We start from the raw sequence: 22403 nt of genomic DNA, 5'->3' as shown, positions 1-22403 counted from the left end.
GCTTTTCTTCTTTATGCTGTAGAAGTGTTTTTTGTCTACTTTCCATACTGTCATACAGGATATTAAAAATAAAAAACATTTCCTCTTTGGCCTGGACCACAGCTCCAGTCTCATACCTGGTCCACCCAATGCTATTTTTTCCTCCTCTTCAGTCCACCCTGTCATTAAAAGTGTATTTTCAAAGCTTCACACCTATCTAGGCCTTCTTGTTGCTCTTGGGACAAAGACACCATCTCTTTTTAATTATTATTAATTTATTTGGCTGCACCAGGCATGCAGGATCTTTGTTCTTCGTTGCAGCATGTGGGGTCTAGTTCCCTGACAAGGGATCAAACCTGGGCCCCTGCACTGGGAGTCTTAGTCCCTGGACTACCAGGGAAGTCCCAAAGACACCATCTTTAACACGGGTCCTGAATTTCCTTGTCCTTCCCACTTGCCCAGCCTCGTCTCACAGACCTCCTTCCTTCTCCCTACACGCGCTCAAGAGCGCCTTCCCTGAGCCAAGGTTGGGTCTGGTTATCCAGCTCAGACAGCGTGTACCCTCCTTCAGGGTGTTCATCCCAGTATTTGACACTGTTGGTCCCTGTGGTTATTTGAAGATTTGATGACTGAGGTGATAGTGTCTCAGCTCTGGAGCCATCATCTGGTTCAAGTCCTTTCTTTACCACGTACTAGCTGAGTGACCTTGAATAGGCCCCTCTCTCTGCCTCAGTTTCTGAATCTGTAGAACAAACAATCAAGAAACAGGGATCCTAAAACCTATTTCTTAGGTTTCTGTCTTAAATTAACCCATGGGAAGCAACATCTGCGTGTTAGCCATTCACATTAATTAGGATTGTTGTGTCCGACTCTGCCGGGCTCCACAGGAGCAGGAACTGTTTTGCCTGCTTTATTCTAAGCAGTACCTAGTACCTTCCCTGGCACATTTTCTTTTATTGTCATTAAAACTTTGATTTTAATTGTTTAACTGTCTTCAAATTAATAAATGGATGTGAATTTTAAAAATCAAGTAATAGGAAGGATTTATTTTAAAAAATGCTAAAGTCTCCTGCCATTCCATCTACAGTTTGTTCTATAGCAAAGACTTCTTTTTTTAAGATTTTTTTTTTTTTTGATGTGGACCATTTTTAAAGTCTTTATCAAATTTGTAAAACTATTGCTTCTGCTTTATGTTTTGGTTTTTTGATGGAGAGTCATGTGGGATCTTAACTCCTTGACCAGGGATCAAAGCCACACCTCCTACATTGGAAGGTGGAATCTTAACCACTGGACCACCTGGGAAGTTGCCCTAAGAGCTACTTTTGACTTTTTTCTTCTTGTGTTTACCTTCAACATGTTCAAATAATATGCTCACATTGCTATTTTTGATTTGTCTGTGTTAGGTATCATCTATTGACTTGTATACAGTTGTCCCTCTTAATCCCAGGTTTCCCCTTCTGTGGTTTCAGTTGCCCTCAGTCAGCTGTGGCTTGAAAAAATAAATAGTGCACTGTTCTGAGTCATGTCATAAAATCTTGTGCCATCCTGCCTTCATCCTTCTAGGATATGAATCTTTCCTTTGCCCAGCCTGTCACTTAGTAGCCCACTTGGTTGGTTATCAGATTGGCTGTCAGGGTATCAGAGTGCTTATGTTCTTGAAACCCTTATTTTACCGAGTCATGGCCGCAAAGCACAAGAGTAGTGATACTGGCAAGTTCCTCCTTAGAGGGTGGTTATAGGCGAGGAAACAGTATTTGTGAGAAATTGACAGGACAAAGAAACTTAGATTTGGGGTGTCCAGCTAGTGAAGACTCGAAACATCGTTTGGGCTTGGGGCAGTAAATTAAAGAAGTCACGAGGTTTGTTCACATGGGCTTCCTGAGTTCCATAGTTGATAAGGGTGTCCTTCTCCAGAGGCAGGGAGAGAATCTTTCACATAAGAGATTTATTTCCTGCTTGCAGGGAGACTGGGTGGGGGTGTGTGTCAAAGTGTCCCACTTGAGTTGACTTTCTTAAGTAACTTTAATTCAACAGAGTGCCAGTTGCTCAGTCATGTTTGACTCTTTTCAACCCTGAGGACTGTAGCCCGCCAGGCTCCTCCGTCCATGGGATTCTCCAGGCAAGAATACTGGAGTGGGTTGCCATTCCCTTTTCCAGGGGATCTTCCTGACCCAGGGATTGAACCCAGGTCTCCTGCATTGCAGGCAGGTTCTTTACTGTCTGAACCACCAACATGCTATTGAGGCACCACTTGCGGTGACCTACCCTGGGCCCCAGCTGCACCCTGGCTGGGAGGAGCAGAAGTGCTTGGCTGATCAGGTGCTGGCAGAGGTGAACATTCTGATTATCTCACCTGACAGTACCCCAACACAGGTTAACGAGGAATGCCTTGTCACCACAGGTGGGCAGGGAGTCCAGGCGCCCCACTTAGCCTTCTCTGACACTACCCTGGGGGTGTTGCTTTGGTGTAACTGCATGAGGGAAGAAGTCCAGGCATGGTGGCCTGCGGCCACATTTTTTTTCTGGGTTGTTTGGCTGGGTTAGAGTGATCTTATCTGAAAGTCTTTCTGGCTAGCCTGCCCCCTTCCTGTTCCTTTGGCTAGAGAGAGCAGGCTTTGGAAATTTTTTCTTTTTTTTTTGTCTGCATATCTTGCTGGATTCTGCAGCACTGCATCTAGAATATATGAAGCAGAATAAAACCCATAGGACACACCCCTGCCTTGTTCCTCAGACCTGGAGGTCCTTAGACAGTCTATCTTCTCTGTAGCTTTTGGAGCCTTCTAAAATTTATTGTATATATATTGTTCAGGGTTTTTACTTTTTCTTCTTGATAAGTAAAACTGCTTCTACTCTATCCTTCCAGAAGCAGAAGTCAAAGTAATATTTTAAAACTGTTAATCTAGGAATTTCCCTGGAGGTCCAGTGGTTAAGACTCTTCACTCCTAATGCAGAGGATACGGGTTCGATCCCTGGTTGGGGAACTAAGATGCTGCATGCCACAGCGAGGCCAAAAAAAAGGAAAAAAATGAATCAAATAATGTCACTCCCCTGCTTCAAATTTCCCAAAGGGCTTCCCAGTGTGTTCAGAATAAAATCCAACTTTCTTATTGGCCCATCAGCTCTCACATGGCTTGGCCCTTGCCTCCACCTGACACACTTCATATGACCTCTCCCCACCCCTCCCGTGTTCCAGCCACACTGGCCTCCTTTCTGTTTCTTGAATGTGTTGAGCTTTTTCAGACCATAAGACAATATCATGCAGTGGTTGTAAACACAACCACTGTGTCAAATGACCTGCCAAGAGTGACTGTGTGACCTTGGGCAAATGACTTAGCTTCTTTGTGCCTCCCTTTCCTCATGTGTAACATGAGAATAAGAACACTGCTGTAGGGTTACTAAGAAAATTAAACGGGCTGATACAGGTAAAGTATCTAATTGTGTTCTACAGTCAAAACAATGGCAAGAACTCAATAGATACACTAGCTATTGTGATGATGTCGCTCCCCAATGTCACACCCTTGCTCTCACATCCAGGTTCCTGCTGCCTAGAATACCCTTCCGGCAGCTTCTTTTTGCAAAACCAGCCCATTAAAAAGTCTTTCACACCTCAGCTCAAATGCTATCTCCTCTCAAATGAGAGAGGTCTTCCCTGACCATCTATCTAAAATAATCTCTCTTCATTTCTCTAAAGCCTAGCTTTCTATAGTTGTACTCTTTGTAATCTGCAATATCTTGCTAACTTATTACTTGTTTACTGTTTGCCTCCTTACATCTGGACATAAGCTTCATGAGGGCAGGGCCTTGTCTCTCATCTACTGCCCTATCCTCGAACCCAGAACAGGATGGCACATAATCTGTTCTGTTCCGTCGCTCAGTCGTGTCTGACTCTTTGTGACCCCATGGACTGCAGCATGCCAGGCTTCCCTGTCCAATACCAACTTACGGAGCCTGCTCAAACTCATGTCCATTGAATCAGTGATGCCATCCAACCATCTCATTCTCTGTCATGCCCTTCTCCTGCCTTCAGTCTTTCTCAGCATCAGGGTCTTTTCCAGTGAGTCAGTTCTTCACATCAGGTGGCCAAAGTATTGGAGTTTCAGCTTCAGCATCAGTTCTTCCTGTGAATATTGAGGACTGATTTCTTCTAGGATAGACTGGTTGGATTTCTTTTCAGTCCAAGGGACTCTCAAGAGTCTTCTCCAACACCACAGTTCAAAAGCATCAATTCTTCGGCACTCAGCTTTCTTTATGGTCCAACTCTCACATCCGTACATGACTACTGGAAAAATCATAGCTTTGACTAGACGGACCTCTGTCAGCACGTCATAGTGAAGTGAAAGTGAAGTCGCTCAGTCGTGTCCAACTCTTTGCGACCCTGTGGACTGTAGCCTACCAGGCTCCTTCGTCCATGGAACTCCAGGCAAGAATACTGGAGTGGGTTACCATTTCCTTCTCCAGGGGATCTTCCCAAACCAGGGATTGAAGCCGGGTCTCCCACATTGGAGGCAGACGCTTTAACCTCTAAGCCACCGGGGAAGCCCCAGCACATAATAGACCCTCAAAAAATACTGAATGGATGAAAGAATTTGGGTCTTTTACAAGTACGTACTTACTACAAACAATGCTATAATAGACATGATTGTAATTAAATTTTGATTTGTATCCTTAAATTATTTTTTTAGGATGAACTGAGAGTTCTGAGATTATTGGGTCAAAGGACAAGCATACTCCCATTCAGACAGATTGCGCCAATTTAGAGTCTTGCCAGTGTCATACAGGCATGCTGACCTTCTGCACCTTTGATTTGGGGCTCTAGGAGAAGAAAATAGCAAGTCTGAAAATAACCTCTCCTTCCTATACTTCCACACACTAAAGAAATATCTAAGATCCTATTTTATTTTATAGATTAGGACACTGAGAGAGAAATGAAAGTGATAGTCACTCAGTTGTGTGACTGATAGTCACACGATAGTGACTCTTTGTGACCCAATGGGTTATTACTCGCTAGGCTCCTCTATCCAAGGGCTTCTCCGGACAAGAATACTGGAGTGGGTTGCCATGCCCTCCTCCAGGGGAATTTCCCTACCCAGGGATTGGAACTCATGTTTCTTACGTCTCCCGCGTAGGCAGGTGGGTTCTTTACCACCAGCGCCACCTAGGACACTGAGACCCTGGGATTAAATAGCTTCCCCAAGGTCACACATGGTCAAAGGCAGAGATGGGGTCCTGACCCAGGCAGTTTGGATCTCAACTCTGCTCTTAACCATCAAGATGTATTTTTTTTGTATTTGCTTCTCTGTTATTCCTGAGCACCAGGACCTTTGAGAGCTACTGTTCCACCCACTGACCAAAAGACACGGCACTCGGAGTTGGGGCGAAGAGCAGAATGGAAGCGGGGAGGAAGGGGAAGAAAGAAGAGGGAGGCACCGGTTGGGGCAGGGGCTTCTCTCGCCTTGGTCTGGAGCTCATCTGATGGGACAGGCAGAGTCAACGCTGGCGATGCCTTTGGTAGTTTTCAGTTCTGAGCTTCCTGCTTTGGTTTGCCAATCCTGAATTCAGCCTTGGAAGCTAGCTTTGCCCAGGTGAGTCTGGACTCTTGAATGGGTTTGCCGGGTTGAAATGGGTGGTGTGGCCAAGTTCTGCTTCTTAAGAAGCCCAAGTGGTACCTTTCCTCCAGGGCTCTCTACTGCCCTAGGTGCAAAACAGCTGCTTCTTAGCTGATTGTTTGCAAATTGCATTCACCCTTCTTCTCTGTTTCCTCCCAACTAAAGCTAGATTTTCACCCTGTGTTCTCAAAGGCAATGGTTCTTATTTGGTCATACACAAAAATCACCTGAGGGGCTTACTAAAAAGGCAAATTTTGGACAATCTGGGAAATTGAACACTGATTGGATATTTGATATTAAGAAATTATTACTGAATTTTTACATGTGACCATAGTATTGTGTGTATAACATATACAGAGAAGAATCCTTATCTTTTGTATCTTTTGAATATTTCGATATGCATGTATTTTGAAAGAAAAATATGATGTATACGATTAGCTTCAAAATAGCCCAGAATGGGTAGGAGAAATGAGTAGGGATTAGAGGATACAAAATTCAACAACTGTTGCTGCTGAGTGGTGTGCACATGGTGGGGCGGGGGCGGGCTTCTTTATACTATTCTCTGTATTTGTGAAGATGCTTTAATATTTCCATAATAAAGTGTAAAAAAACCAAAAGGTACCCTCCTTATTCCAGGGTACATTTTACAGGCATCCAGTATGGCTGTGGGGGGATCTACTCACTTCACCTGGAGAAAAGACTTTACAAAGGGAACTCAGGTGGCCCCTGCAGAGAAACACGACCTCATTGACTCACCCCTCACGCCTCTGCCAGATAAACGGGAAAGAGCAGTCCTCAGTAAGGAAATGGTACATCCCTACATCGCTCAGCTGGCCCTTGTCAATTCACCTGGGCCGCAGGAAAGCTGAATTTTAGCTGTAGTGTATATATTTAGATGGGTTTGTATAGTCTCCTTTTGAAGTGTTTTGTAAATTAATTGTTGGTAGGGTAATAATGAGTGTGATGTGTTCCCCCCACCTCCTTTGGTTTTCCAAAACTATTTTTTTTAATGTTATCTCATTTCTCCAGCGAAAAGAAGTGTTTTAATACGGTGTAATAGATAACGTGGCTCAGCTGGTAAAGAATCCGCCTACAATGCGGGAGACCTGGGCTCGATCCCCGGGTTGGGAAGATGCCCTGGAGAAGGGAAAGGCTACCCACTCCAGTATTCTGGCCTGGAGAGTTCCATGGACTGTATAGTCCAATGGGGTCACAAAGAGTGGGATACGACTGAGTGACTTTCGCTTCACTTCAATAGCTATTAAAACGCAGGAGGGTTATCTCTAGGGCTCTTCCCAAACCCTCCCCTCGCTGGGGGGTAAGTGTCTTCCTTAGAGAAGGAGGTCTGACCCCCGTGGGGCCCCAAGGTCGTGGCCGAGGGCACAGGTGGGGCGGGGGAGGGAGGGGGCGTGTGAGCAGGGCCGGCCGGCGGGGCAGGTTTGTCCTAGCCTCGGACAGGCCGGTGTTGATACAACACAGCCCGCCTCGGGCTCTGCGGGCGCCGAGGGAGGAGAAGCCGCGGGAGGGGCTCGGCGGTCGCTGGAGGGAGTCGCCTGCGGAGTCCGCGGCCGGGCTGGTCCCTTCCGGCCGCCGCTCGCGAACCCTGCCCTCCCCGCCCGGCCAAGGAAGCCGCGGGAGTCCCGCGCCCAGGACCCGCTCGGACAAGGCTGGGGTAGGAAGGGAGGGTGCTCTTGGGTCTGCAGGAAGCTCATGTCTTCTTCTGTGTCTTTTCTATGAAAACTTTGTGTTGCTTGCTAGAACCGGCCGTGTGAAAAATTCATTCATCTGGGTGTCTGCAGGCAAAAATGGAATATTAGAGTCTGCATTCGGGAGGGTCGGAGGAGATTTTTGCCTCTAGTCAGTAAATCCGGAAATGTGTTTTGAGCCTCTTCTTTGGGATTGAGCTAGACGGGTGATGGAGTGAAAAAGAGTTCCGATCTCGTGGGTTTTTCTGGCTAGTGGACAGAACAGACAGGAAGCAAGTAATTGCAGATGATTGTATTTGATTATATTCTAGGAGGGCTTCCCAGGTGGCTCAGTGGTAAAGAATCCACCTGCCTGTGCGGGAGACATAGGTTTGATCCCTAGGTTGGGAAGATCCCCTGGAGAAGGAAATGGCAACTCACTCCAGTATTTTTTTTTTTTTTTTTCCACTCCAGTATTCTTGTCTGGGAAACCCCATGGACAGAGGAACCTGGTGGGCTACAGTCTGTGGGGTGGCAGAGTCGGATCTGACTTAGCCACTAAACAACATATTCTGGGAGCATAAAGAAGGGGGCTTAGTTTGCTCTGAGTGTTGGGGATCGGGAGAGGAGTATGGAAGAAGAGGATTCTTACCCAGAGAGGGGGGAATGACAGGACTATGTGGGGTATGGGGAACGCAGGGTGGGGAGGAAAGGGTTGAGGTTCTTAATCTTGGGAAAGCCTGAACAAAGGTCCTGAGGGGGTTCTCAGAGAAATTCGGGGAAACAGGAAGGGAGGGTCTAGGCCAGATGATGCACACAGCCCTTCCTTGGCTACGTCAAGGGTTTTAGATTAACCTGTGGGAAAATGGGACAATGGAAGGATTAAAACAAGGGGGATAAACCCAGTGTTTATACATTATAAAATTATAAGGAAAAGGGACTCCTTCTGGGATGTGTGGTGGTTCTTCCAAAGGTTGGGATCTGAGGAAGACACTTTGGTTTGGCAGCAGTAGGGCAATCCGGAGGGTCTTGGGTGAGAGTGGGTTCTAGGTGAGTATCCTTTTTCCTTATAGAGGACATACAGATTTATTTCATTCCTGCTGACTGCACAGAGTTCTGTTGTATCAGTTTAATCTTTCCCCCTGTTGATGGATATCTAGGTTAGGTCCATTTATTATAATTAGTAAATACAGTGTTGTCAGAAACATCCTTGTGAGTCTATTTTCCCTTACATCTCCGAGTTTATCTGGGTGAAGAGCAGTGGAAATCTTGTGTCATGGATATGAATAACATAAAGTTTGGTGGATACTGCCAAATTGCTCTCTAAAAAAACTATACCAAAAAAGTGCTCTACAAATGTACACTTCAAGTATCAAGTGTCTGAAAATGCCTGCTTCCTCACACCTTCTCCAAATGTGAGTTCATTAATCGTATTTTAAAATCTTTTGCCAATCCGATAGGTGGTGAAAAGTAGTACCTTGTTGCTTATGTTTTTAAATTTAGGAGAGATTCCTGTTGCATTTTTTTCTTCTGTTGGATTTTAATATAACTCAGCGACACATTTGTTACCTCAAATATCTTTGTGTCCCGCAGACCAAGGTTGAGCCAACATGGCGTCCATATTCCGAAGTGAGGAGATGTGTTTGTCACAGCTCTTCCTCCAGGTGGAGGCCGCATACTGCTGTGTAGCTGGGCTTGGAGAGCTTGGATTGGTTCAGTTCAAAGATGTAAGTACTGCATTCATCGGAGACCAGAAGAAGGTGGAGTTTCCACTTCTTGTTGGTGATTAAGGGCAGGGAGAAGCGCCCTGGGCTGGAGAAATGGAATTCAGTGGTTCTTGTTCTTCTGGCTAGAATTTGTGATAACATTGGGCAACTGACTTGCAAACATTTCTCCCTTCCTCCTTATGTGTCACCTCTATAGGAATGTTTTGAAACTCTAATATAATAAAAAAGATGACATTGTATTTTATTTCCTATGTACCTCTTCAAGACATTTGATATATCCAGTGGGCACGTGGATTACCAACTTTATTATGAGGGCAAAAAGCACTGCTTCCTGACCAGTTAGTTTGAGGAAAAAGTATCTTGGGAGTCCACAGTCTCTTGAGGGTGATATTCTCCAGCTAGATTGTATTTTTTCCCCTCCCAGTTTTATTGAGATATAATTGACCTATAACTCTATATAAGTTTAAGGTGTTTGGCATAATGACTTGACTTACATCATAAGACTCTTACGATTTACTCTCTTAACAACTTTTGTATATAATATACAGCAGTGTTCATCATATTTATCATGTACATTATATCCCTAGTACTTATTTGTCTAATAATTTAATTATCTAATAAGTTATCTCATAATTAGATAAAATTATTTCTCTAATTATCTAATAATAACTTATTTATCTAATAAAAGGCAGTTTGTACCTTTTGACTGTTTTCATCCAATTTCTCTGTTACCTCACCCCCCACCTCTGGTAACCACAAATCTGACCTCTTTTTCTATGAGTTTGTTTGACTTTGAAGTATGCTTGACCTACAACATTGTTAGTTCCTGGTACACCACAATACCAGCATATCAGTATTTCTATACATTTCAAATGATCACCATAATAAGTCTGTTTACTGTCTGTCACCATAGGACTGTCTTAAGTAAGTCGGGGTATCACTTCCCAGAGGCAGTTGAGATCCTCGCCAAAAGCATTTGAATTCAATTTATAAAATGAGACTCACTAAGTCCATTCATTTTCTCACTAAGGTCCAGTCAAAACTTAGCCCTTCAGAGAAGGATCATGTCTTTGCAGCCCTAGTTCCAACTCAGGAGCTGACATGGGGTAGTTCCTTAATAACATTTATTGGGCTGAGCTGAGGGGTCACCAGCACAAAAGGATGCTGACTTTTTCTTGAAGACCAGGGTCCATTGCATGGAGCTGTGCTGTTTTCAAGGTCCTATTGTATTCATGACTCCATTGAGGAATTCAAAGCAATTGGGATAGTAAATGCAGCTAAAACTTAAGAAAAGTTTACAGAGGCCAGAGCTTGAGGCATTTGGGGAACTGAGGGTAAGAATATCAAGGTGTGTTTTCACTGGAACTCTCCTGTCTTATGCATGTAAGTATCTAGTCCTAAAATGATTCTAGTAACATTCTGCAGCATTAATGATAATAATAGCCAAAGAGAATGTGTTGGCAGTGGTTGCTACTAATGTGTGCCTTGTGGCTTTCCCCTCCCTCTAGTTAAATGTGAAAGAGAGCCGCTTCCAGAGGAAATTTGTGAATGAAGTCAGAAGGTGTGAATCATTGGAGAGAATCCTGCGTAAGCCAGTTTTCTGCTTGCAGTCTGAATGTGCACTGGCAGGGAGGGAAATGGTTTGCAGGGGTGATGTCCTGCAGTCTGCCCCTATGTGTGATACTGCTACTCTAGGGGGAGGCAGATCCTGGTTGGGGGCAGAGGGGGCTAGAGATGGGGGGCAGGTTCTGTGGCAGGTCCCAGGGCAATTCAGGCAGCTGAGCTGGGAAACGCATCTGTCCTACTTGACCCCATTTCTTAGGTATGAGAAAACACACTCACCTTGGGCTCTCTGGTGGGGTTTCATCCTTCAGGTTTTCTGGAAGATCAGATGCAAGATGAGATTGAGATTCAGGTGCCTGAGAAGTCCCCGCTGACCCCTTTCCCACGGGAAATGATCATCCTGGAGGTAGGTTCTTTCCGACTTTACAGAGGATGATATCGAAGTCTGTCTCCTGGGAACCCTGCAAGCCTCTCATGGTCCTCTACCCCATTGCTGAAGGCGTGGATGTAGGTTTATGTGTTGGTCCACTTTTCAGTGTTATTCCCCCTGGAAAAGCCCCCTGTGCAATTTTTAAAGTCACTCTTGCATCTGTTGGTGGCCATGTGTGTTGTTTCCATGTCTTGGCTATTGTAAACAATTCTGCAATGAACAGGAGGATGCCCATTTCTTTTCCAGATATGATTTCCTTTCCTTTGGATAAATAACCAGAAGTAGAGTTGTGGGATCCAGTGGTTTGCTTCTTAATTGTCTGTCTGATGCATTGGGTCCACTCTGGATTGAGGCCTCTTCTCAGATTGGCTTCTGAGGTCAAGTGGGAGAAGGTAGCAGTTTTCTTTAGCTAAGGCCTGTATGGCTGGAGGACCTCTCCCTTTCTTTCCCTTCTCTGTCAATATGCTTTTGTAAAACACTGAGTATTGCTGTGCACAAGACACCTTGGTGAAACATGACCTTGCCTCTAGGAGCTTCTAGAGCAGCCTGTGGGGAGAGGAGAGAGGGTGAGCCAGGGGGAGAGGATGTCAAAAGGTTACTGTTGTTGTTCCGCGCTAAGTTGTGTCTGACTCTTTGCAACCCCATGGACTGCAGCATGCCAGGCTTCCCTGTCCTTTACTATCTCCCAGAGTTTGCTCAGACTCATGTCCATTGAGATGGCAATGCCAATCCAATTATCTCATCCTCTGCCACCCTCTTCTTTTGCCTTCAGTCTTTCCTGGCATCCAGGGTCTTTTCCAATGAATTGGCTCTTGGCTTCAGGTAGCCAAAGTATTGAGGCTTTAGCTTCAGCATCAGTCCTTCCAGTGAATATTCTTTAGGGTTCTTCAGTCCTTTAGGATTGACTGGTTTGATCTCCTTGCAGTCCAAGGGACTCTCAAAAGTCTTTTCCAACACCACAGTTCAAAAGCATCAATTCTTTGGTGCTCAGCTTTCTTTCTGGTCCAGCTCTCATATCTGTACATGACTACTGGAAAAACCATAGCTTTTGACTGTATGGACCTTTGTTGGCAAAGTGATGTCTCTGCTTTTTAATATACTGTCTAGATTTGTCACAGCTTTCCTTCCAAGGAGCAGCATCTTTTAATTTCTTGGCTGTAGCCACCATCCACACTGATTTTGGAGCCCAAGAAAAGAAAATCATTTACTGCTTCCACATTTCCCCCCTCTATTTGCCTTGAAGGGACCTTGCCTGATGGGAGCAGATGCCATGACCTTAATTTTTTGAGTGGTGTTGAATTTTACGCCAGGTTTTTCACTCTCTTCCTCTTCACCCTCATCAAGAGGCTCCTTAGTTTCTCTTCACGTTCTGCCATTAGAGTGGTATTATCTGCATATCTGAGGTTGTTGATATTTCTCTGGGCAATCTTGATTTCAGCTTGTGATTCATCAAGCCTGGCATTTCACATGTTGTCAAAAGGTGGGCAGATCAAAATCCTGGAAGGCCCTGTTGGTTTTTGTTTTTTTTTTTAAAAAGAACTTTTTATCCTCAAAAGAGAAAGGGCTCACTAAGAGAGGTGAGCAGGTAAGGAAGAGCTTCATTGATTGAGCCTTATCTCTGGCTGGGTTTTCTCATGTGCTTTTTTTGTTTTCTTTTAAGATAATTTAAAATTCTTGAAATTGTTGAAGCCACCAGTGGTATAAATCTAGATTCTCCAACAGAAACATGAGACTGGCAAGACTGACAACTCCACTTAAATATATTTTCGATCTTGTCATATTAAAATCTGGATATTTGAGGAGAAAGTTTTAATCCCTACAAATAGGATTTCCATAAAATCATCTCCAGTTTCGGTCCTACCACTAGTTTTCTAATACCAGCCTGGTTAGTTACCAGCTCCACTCCTGCTGCCATCCCCCTCACCTTCCCAAACACCTACAGCTGTTCTTGTAAACTGTGAGCTGACTTAATGGCTCATGTTTCCACCATAATCTTTTTATATATTCTTTTTCAGATTCTTTTCCCTTATAGGTTATTTTGTGCATTCCCAGTCACTCAGTTGTGTCCGACTCTGTGACCCCATGGACTGTATCACTCTACTTTGTCACTTCCCTGCTTGAGAGTGTTGATGGTTTCCTTCTTGCCTGAGTCAGGGCCATTGTGGCCAGCAAAATCTGCTCTTCTTGGCCCTGTCTTACCTCTCAAGTCCTACAGGCTCCTTGGGCTGGTTCCTTAATTGTATACTACTCTTACACATTGTTGAGGATCCCAAAGAGCTTTATTTATGAGGGTTATATTTATTGATATTTACTGCTGGAGAAGACTCTTGAGAGTCCCTTGGACTGCAAGGAGATCAAACTAGTCAATCCTAAGGGAAATCCACCCTGAATATTCACTGGAAGGACTGGTGCTGAAGCTCCGATACTTTGGCCACCTGATGCGAAAAGCTGACTCATTGGAAAAGACCCTGATGCTAGGAAGGATTGAAGGCAGGAGACGGGGATGACTCAATGGACATGAGTTTGAGTGAACTCCGGGAAATAGTGAAGGATAGGGAAGCCTGGTGCTGCAGTCAACGGGGTTGCAAAGAGTCAGATACAACTGAGCCACTGAGCAACAACTGCATTAGAAACTAAAACTAAAAAGAGTAAAATATTTCTTAATTCATTAAAAATAATATCTCCTTATATGTTAATATTTTTAATGAAAATGGTATTTTCAAAGAAAAAACTTTAGCGAAGAGTGATGTTGTTAGCAAATTTATTATGTTTGGCTTAATAGAAGACTGACTTCGTGTGCTTTGAATCTGTGTGATATGTTCTCATTGAAGTATATGAAGAGAATTTAGTCTTGAAAAATAGGTAGTTGGACAAGGGAGGAGTGTTTTAATAGTCTTTTCAAATAATTGTGGATATTCTTTGATATTACATTAAAATTTGACAAGCATGGGGACTTTTGCTTTTGTTAAACAGGTAACAAGTATTTTTGTTTTCAAATTGACATAAGAGATGCAGGTTCAATCCCTGGGTTGGGAAGATCCCCTGGAAAAGGAAATGGCAACCCATTCCAGTGTTCTTGCTTGGAGAATCCCATGGACAGAGGAGCCTAGCGGGCTACAGTCCATGGGGTCGCAAAGAGTGGAATGTGACTGAATGTCTGAGCACTAAAATAACCAGTGTCAGTTTGGAAACAAATATACTTGTTACCTGTTTAATGAAAGCAAAAATCTCCATGCTGATATGTGACTTGCCCCAATGCCTTGACTTCTCATATAGCTCATTTTCCTTCCCCAGAGTGTTTTCTGGTCCTCCCCATTTGTTAAGGGAACTCCTGAGAGTGTATGACCATGGCGGTACTTGTTGTTCAGTTGCTAAGTTATGTCTGACTCCTCGCAACCCCATGGACTGCAGCATCCAGGCTTCCCTGTCCTTCACCATTTCCCAGAGTTTGCTCAAGCTCACGTCCATTGAATTGGTGATGCCATCCAACCATTTAATCCTCTGTCGTCCCCTTCTCCTCCTGCCTTCTATCTTTCCCAGTATCAGAGTCTTTTCCAATGAGTTGGCTCTTTGCATCAGGTGGCTGAAGTACTGGAGCTTCAGCTTCAGCCTCAGTCCTTCCAATGGATATTCAGGGTTGATTTCCTTTAGGATTGACTGGTTTGATCTCCTTGCAGTTCAAGGGACTCTCAAGAACCTTCACCAGCACCGCAGTTTGAAAGCATCAATTCTTCGGTGCTCAGCCTTCTTTATGGTCCATCTCTCACATCGTACATGACTGTTGAAAAAGCCATAGCTTTGACTGTACAGGTCTTTGTCAGCAAAGTGATGTCTGTATTTTCAGCTCCATAGTCTTGTTGAGTTTGACTGAACAGGCCTTTCAGCTTCAAGCTACATTGTGATGCTCTGCATACTTGATATTATTTGTTGTGGTTAATGTACAGTAAATGTCATAGTGCTTTCTGCCTGGCTTACTTTCTTTTTCCTCCTGCAAAGACTGCTCTGGAAAAACTGGAAGGAGAGCTTCAGGAAGCCAATCAGAACTATCAGGCTTTGAAGAGAAACTTCCTAGAACTGACGGAATTCAAACACCTCCTGAAGAAAACCCAGGACTTCTTTGAGGTTGTAATTTGGGGACTGTGTATTCAAGGATCCTTTTCTCTAGAACCTCAAATTTCTATTTTGACAACTGGTTGTTTTGGAATATGAGTAAATTGTGATGTTTCTGTCATCTGGCTGGGCTTTGGCTAACAAGGGTTAGGGTGGCATGTGGCATTGGTTGAAATGAATGCAAAAATATTAAGGAGCTCATTAATAAAGTACATGGCCCAAATGGCCCAGAGAGAAATGGAAGTCAGAAAAAACAACAGTTAGTTTGAGCAGATTTGGGATTTTGGTAGGAAGAGACCTTGTTTTAAATGCAAAGTTAAATCTTTATTTGAAACAGAAAACTAGATTAGGTCTAAGCATCATGTCTTCTGAATGCTATTTGTAGAAAATTGAGTAATTATATAAAAGCAGACAGAGCCATGCAATGTGGGTGCTTTTAAGATAGTCTAAGTACATTTAAATGAAAATAGTGATTCTTTGATTTTCAGACGGAAGCCAACTTGGCAGATGATTTCTTTGTAGAAGACACTTCTGGTCTCCTGGAGTTAAGACCTACGCCTGCGTACATTAGTGGAAAGCTGGGGTTAGTGAAACTCCTGCTGTAAAAGTGATGTGTAGATGGGTCCCTGGTCTGTATGCTCAGTGCCTGGCGTGTGGTAGATTTCCCTGACTGTTTGAGTGAATGAATGAATGGACAAATAATGACTGACAAGAGGACTATTTCACATGATTATAGGCCTCCATCCAGTAAAAAACCCAAGTCTAACCTGACCTGGCTAGTGGAGTTGTAGGTAGTGTTACCTTTTTGATGGTGAGACTGACATTCTTGAGTCTGAAGAGTGCAATGTTTATATTGTCTCCACGTGGGAAGGATGTAGTGATAACTGTTTAGATGGAGTTTCTTGACTGTCCCTGTCTTTAGAACAGGGCTATGGGATACATGTCTTTTTTTGCCTTGTCTCTGAAATACTGTTTTGATAATGGATTTGGAGTGTGAAGTTTGAAGTGTAATTAGCAATGAGGTAGTTGGGCAGTCATGTCTTCCACAAGTAAAAGTAATAGAGTAAGATAATACCCACCAAAATGTGTGATGGTTCAAAATGGTGGGATTTCATTTACTGTTGAAGTAAAATTGAAAGTGAGTTTTGGAATTCTAGTTCTTTATTCAGCAGATACTTAGGGGCCTGCTATTCGAGGCACTAGACATTGAAATTGGAATGGAAAGGAAACTATGTTTTGAAAATTTTCAATCAGAAGATTATGTTACTGGACAACATACATTTACAATAATGGGCCAATGAAAGTAACCATTTTAAAGTTAATGTGGGGACTTCCCTGGTGGCCCAGTGGCTAAGACTCTGTGCTCCCAAAGCAGGGGGGCCTGGGTTCAATCCCTGGTCAGGGAACTAGATCCCACATGCTGCAACTAAGATCTGGTGCAGCCAAATAAATAATTAAATATAAAGTTAATGTGAAAAGTTTGAGTTATACAATCATCTAGGTATCTAGATAAGTTTCTAAGTAGAGATGTATATAAGTCAATACATATATCTCAGTCTTAGTACATTATTTATATAAATGCATAGAGACCATTTTGAGCAGATTAAACACTTGCTTTTTTTATCTACAATGATATAATGAATGGTCTATCATATTGTTAGTTGCAAATAAGTGAATGTATAGTATTGGGATGATTAAGGACATGTGGACATGTCAAAGGAAACAGGAGGTCAGAGGGGAGTTGGGGTACATCGGGACTGGGATCCAGAGTGCTAAGCAGGGCCATGTCCTTCCTTCCTGCTCAGAGGGCAGTGGGCTTCTACCTTTTGGCTGCTTATCTTCACATCCCATGGGGTCTTCTGCCTGTACCCACTCCTTGTTCCTCAGTAACATCTCTTCTTCTGACTGCTCAGGTTCACAGCCGGTGTGATCAACCGGGAGAGGATGGCTTCCTTTGAGAGGTTGCTGTGGCGAATTTGCCGAGGAAACATCTATGTAAAGTTCAGTGAGATGGACACAGTTCTGGAAGATCCGGTTACAGTGGGTATCTCAGGCTGCAGAAAACATTCTCTTTAAGTTTCCTGTAGCCCCACCAGAGGGGTTTGCCCTGCCAGGGGGGTTTTGTTCTCTCAAATCCTGAATCTTTAGCTCTATGAAGTTAATATCAATTTCCTTTTTTTCTCCTTTCTTTTCTTTTTTCTTCCCCATCCCTTCTTTTTCAAAAATACCTATGAAAGGTCAGTTCCAGGACTGAGTCTTGTTAGCACTTCATAAGTGGTCATTCCTCCAAATGACTTAACTGGACCAGTTCCTGGAAACTTGGCTATACTGGTGCCGTATGGGTCAGCAGATGTGTCTTCATCACAAAGCACTGATCACTGATGTCGGTCGGTGTGCTCCAAGCTCCAGGGTGCACTCAAGCAGAAGATGTTGTTCAATGGGGATTCTGATTCAGTGGGTCTATGGTGGTGCCCAGGAGCCCACATTGTTAACCAGCTGGCGATTAGTTCCTGGTAGTCAACAGACCATATGTTTGGAATGATTTTGAGGGTCTCCTTCACTGAGTGCCACATGTTACTGCCACTAATTCTGTAGGATTTGCTTCTTCCACCTGTCTGGTTAGTATTTAAATCCACTTTTTCATTCCAAGAGGCTTGGTTTATTTCTTTAAAAAATCATAATCTAGTCTAAAAAATAAGGGTTAAAAATGCAATTTTAAGCTTTATTTCATGGAAAACAACTTCATAGTTAAATGAGATTTAAAATAAGAAAAAAGTTTGTATTTAAAAAGTGCAAGACTTCACCATTCTCATGTCTTTATTTTTATTTTTTTCTTGTGTTCTTTTTCTGTAGTCCATAGCTATAGGCAGGTGTGATTTAATATGGTTGTTAAAACCTGGAAATCTTTTTTTTTTTTTTGCCTTCTGTTGATTTTAGATAATATAAATGCCCTCCTGTATTATAGTAGGTCCTATAAATATTAATATTTTAAAATGTGACATTGAATCACTACTTTTCATAATCATGTTTTGACATTCTGTAGTCCTGGTGGTAAAGAGAGTTTTTATAAAGTAAGATGACTTTAGCCTGATGACTTTGAAGGCCACTGAGCAGATGGTGTGTGGTCAGAATGGATTCCTGGGCCTGGTGAATCCAGAGACAAGAAGATCTAAGAGATTCAGCAAAGGACCATGGGTGGGAGTGGTGCTCCATGAGTGAGGGACCTTTGGAAATAATCTAAAGCAGGTGGCTCCCCGAATCCTAAAATACCCCTTTCCTGCTCCCGTGAGCAGCTACCAAAGAGAGTTCATTTTGATATTATTTTCAGTTGGTGCCTAATGTTTCCATTGAGTTGATGTGACATTCACTGTTTTTTTTTTTTGACATTCACTGTTTTTAGACACTTAATTTCCAATTTTTCTCCAGAATATAGACACTATGATAAGCATCTTCATGCATGTGAATTTTTGTTTACTTCTGGCCTAGTTCCATGATATGAATTCAAGGAAATAGGATTGCTGGCTTAAAGGGTGTGGGCATGTTCATGATCCTTGATGGGTCCTGACAAATAGCTTTTCAGTGGAGTCATACCTGATTCCAAAGATACCTGAGACGTAAGTCATGTGTGATGAGTGTGTTGGATTTGTTATCACTTTTCCAACAATGGGTTTCATCATTTTACCTTCACTCCCCACCCCAAACTAAATAAGAGTAAAAAAGTGCATTTCTTTGCTTACAGTTAAGGTTGAACATTTCCCTATATGCTTGTGAAATACCCATTTTCCTTTTCTTATGAAATGTTAGACTTGGACTTTAAAAATGCATTTAATCAGTGTTCCTTTGGGCATATACAGTGAGTATGTGAGTCAAACATTAGACCTGGCTCTTCATTGTTATTGTTCAGTTGCTCAGTTGTGTCTGACTCTTTGAGACCCCATGAGCTGCCACACACCAGGCCTCCCTGTCCTTCACTATCTCCTGGAGTTTGCTCAGACTCAGGTCTATTGAGTCAGTGATGCCATCTAACCGTCATCCTCTGCTGCCTCCTTCTCCTTTTGCTTTCAGTCTTTCCCAGCATCAGGGGGATCTTTTCCAATGAGTCGGCTCTTCACATCAGGGGGCCAAAGTATTGGAGCTTCAGCATCAGTCCTTCCAATGAATATTCAGGATTGATTTCCCTTAGGATTGACTGATTTGGTCTTCTTGTTGCCCAAGGGACCCTTAAGAGTCTTCTCCAACACCACAGTTCAAAAGCATCAATTCTTTGGTGCTCAGCCTTCTTTCTGGTCCAGCTCTCACATCCCTATATGACTGCTGGCTCTGTCTTTGTTAAATGTCAAATACCATTCATCCCTGAAGTATAGATGTTGTTTATGAGTTAACTCCGGTGAGCTAGGTCAGCTACTTTTACTTTAAGCCTCGCATATCCTGGTTCCCTCTCTTCTGCATGTTTTCTTGTTTATTAACACATCTCTTAAACACAGGGCTCAGAGCTGAATACAGGGTTCAGCTGTCATCCCTCTGGTGTAGCAGACAGTGATGTTGTCCCTCTGAGGCTGTATCAGCCTGCCTGAGGCCCCACCCAGCCTGCCTCCATGGCCTTGACCTCAATCATAATATTACTAACTTGAATCAACTGGGAAAAGTTGAAGTTTTCCAATTTTAAATTTAGAAAAAATAAACTCTAAACACATACATTTTACTGTTCTGATTTTCCAGAGAGAAGAAATTAAAAAGAATATATTCATCATATTTTATCAAGGAGAACAGCTCAGGGAGAAAATCAAGAAGGTCTGTGATGGGTAAGCAACTATTAAAGGTTCTTTTCATCAGCTGTTTGGGTCAGGATTAGTTCAGGGTCTGTGCAATAAATCCAAAATAAACTTCCCTGGTGGCTCAGTGGTAATGAATTCTCCTGCCAATGCAGGGACATGGGTTCAGTTCCTGGATGGGGAAGGTCCCCTGGATAAGGGAATGGCAACCCTCTCTGGTATTCTTGTCTGGGAATTCTCATGGACAGAGAAGCCTGGTAGGCTATAGTCCTTGGGGTCGCAGAGAGTTGGACACAACTTAGCAATTGAACAGCAAGACTAGAGTAGAGCTTCTTTGAGGTTGCTTAAGGTTTTAGAATAACTTTCCCACGTTTGATAATAGAGCTAAAAAGGCAACTGCTTTCTAGTAACTGCGGGAATAGGAACAGAGAGATCTTGATGAGTAAAATTTAAAAGGTCGAAAAAGACATTTCAGTTGATTTCTTCACATCCCCTTTATCAGCTGCTAAAGAACAAGCAAACTGCATGCTTAGTTGTTTCTGAGGTTACTGAATCATCTTATGTGCAGCCCCTTAGAAGCAGAAATTCAGTAGAGAAAAGACACCAACACAGTAAGTTCTGGGGAGAAGAAGAGACTAGTCAAGCTTGCAGTTGTTTTTATATAACAGTTGGTGGGTTTTGTGGTTTGAGTGGAGCCCATTCATATAATAGAGCCACAGGTTTAATTCAGGTGGTGTGAGCAATGTGTTGGGAATCTTAGGATGAGATCCATTGTCTGGCTGCTCACTAGATGGTTACTGTGGGGGAAGGTGGTCATCTAACCAAAGTGGACAAGGGATGGGTTAGTAGAAAAGGATGTGCCTGTGCTTCTTGGCAGTCACCCACGTGTGTCCTGTGGAATGTTTGAAACACAGGTTTCGAGCCACTGTGTACCCATGCCCAGAGCTGGCGTCGGAGCGCAAAGAGATGCTACAGGGTGTCAACATGAGGCTGGAAGATTTATTCACCGTGAGTGAGGCATTCAGGCGTGTGACGTAAACACCTGCCATTTCCTTGCTCCAAGGTTGGCTGGAATGTCTGCTATGCTTGTCTCGCTGTTGCTGCAGAAGGCTTCATAATTAGGAGACGGATGGCATTCACTAAGCTCGTGGTGATTCTGCTTGTCAGGGATGCTTTGCCTGGGCTTAGAGTTAACCACAGCCCTTGTTAGCTTTCAGTTCCCCACCCCAGGCTGATAAAAGGAACCTTTTATTGCCAGACTGGCCTAGGCCACCTCTGTGATATAACTCACTAGCCAGTGAAGGCGAACAGCCAGTCTTGCTGATTTTTTTCTCCATGGAATTGCCTGGTTGTGTGAGCCAAGCAATTAATTCTGTCAAGGCAGTGAGTCAGGTTTCACATATAAACACGCCCCCAGTTCATATCCTCTTACTGAATCTGTTGTCACCTAGGATGGCTCTCAAAACATAGGACTTTTCTTCAATAATAGTCATAAGCTTTGTGAGTAATCCCTGAAAGCCACTGTCCTATATCAAATGGTGTATTCCAGATCAGCCCTGTCCAATAGGTGGTGGCAGAAATGTTATATAACGTGCGAGTCCAGTGTCATAGCCGTGAGCCACATGTCACCCCTGAGCATTTGAAATGTGGCTGGTGCCCCTGGGGGAGTGGATTTTAATTTTTATTTAGGTCAGCACAGTTCTAGGTCCTCAATGAGTATCTTTAGAAATTAGATGTGTGTGTGTTCATCTTCCCAGAAAAAGCAGTGTTTGATTCTCTAATCCTCTCTCTTCCCTCTTTGTCACTTGTCAGGGAGACTCTTTCCTTGAAGCAATTACCCCTGAAGTCCTTTCCCCCGAATATTTTGCCTGGTTTTATGAAAACTGCATGAGGAGGAACTTACCTAGGGGCTCAGGGGTTGGAACTCTGTGCTTCCTCTGCAGGGAACTCGGGTTTGATCCCTGTTAGGGAACGAGATCCTGCATGCCAGGTGGCACAGCCAAAACAAAGCAAAAGTCTCATGAGGAGGATGAAAGTTAGGCTAGACTTACGCTTAGGTTTCAGATATCTTGGGTAGCCCTGTGTAATGGTTACTGAAAGGGTTATTGGGTTGTATCATCAGAACAAAAACTGGTTCCATTTAAACAAATCCTATGTGGGCCAGATCACCTATCATTCCTTCAGTCATTAATTCGCTTACCATTTATTGGAGAGGTTTGGTATGTAAGGCATTTCAATAGATGTATTAGTTTCCTTTGGCCGATGTAACAAATTACTGCAAACTGGGTGGCTTAAAATAATGAAATTTATTCTCTCACGGTTCTGTGGTGAGAAGTCTGAAATCAAGGTGTCAGCAGAGCCAGGCTTCCTCTGAAGGCACTAGGAAAGGATCCTTGCTTGCCTCTTCTGCTACAGTTTGCATGTTTGTATCACCCCAAAATTTGAATATTAAAAACCTAATGCCTAGGACTTCCCTGGTGGTCCAGTGGTGAAGAATCTGCCTGCCAATGCAGGGGACATGGGTTGAACCC

The 22403-nt window shown here is 43.4% G+C and overlaps 1 protein-coding gene across 3 annotated transcripts in view; it reads left to right on the top strand.

Annotated features, from left to right (window-relative positions):
• The first annotated feature begins 5485 nt into the window (after positions 1-5485).
• Positions 5486-22403, top strand: part of ATP6V0A4 (ATPase H+ transporting V0 subunit a4) — a 46209-nt gene continuing 29291 nt past the window's right edge. For 2 of the 3 annotated variants that reach the window (XM_061166431.1, XM_061166429.1), the window contains exons 1-9: positions 5486-5561; positions 8864-8997; positions 10506-10584; positions 10872-10966; positions 14987-15112; positions 15589-15683; positions 17014-17140; positions 19820-19902; positions 20787-20880. In XM_061166431.1, coding sequence (XP_061022414.1) covers positions 8881-8997; positions 10506-10584; positions 10872-10966; positions 14987-15112; positions 15589-15683; positions 17014-17140; positions 19820-19902; positions 20787-20880 — 816 coding nt within the window. In that variant the 5' untranslated portion in view covers positions 5486-5561; positions 8864-8880. Of the gene's footprint in view, positions 5562-7175; positions 7258-8863; positions 8998-10505; positions 10585-10871; positions 10967-14986; positions 15113-15588; positions 15684-17013; positions 17141-19819; positions 19903-20786; positions 20881-22403 lie in introns of those variants that run through there. The other variant, XM_061166430.1, reaches the window with a different exon arrangement.

This window comes from Dama dama, chromosome 18 (assembly GCF_033118175.1).
Source record: "Dama dama isolate Ldn47 chromosome 18, ASM3311817v1, whole genome shotgun sequence".
NCBI lineage: Eukaryota > Metazoa > Chordata > Mammalia > Artiodactyla > Cervidae > Dama > Dama dama.
Note: the sequence above shows the minus strand (reverse complement) of the source record. Positions and strands in the feature narration are given on the sequence as shown.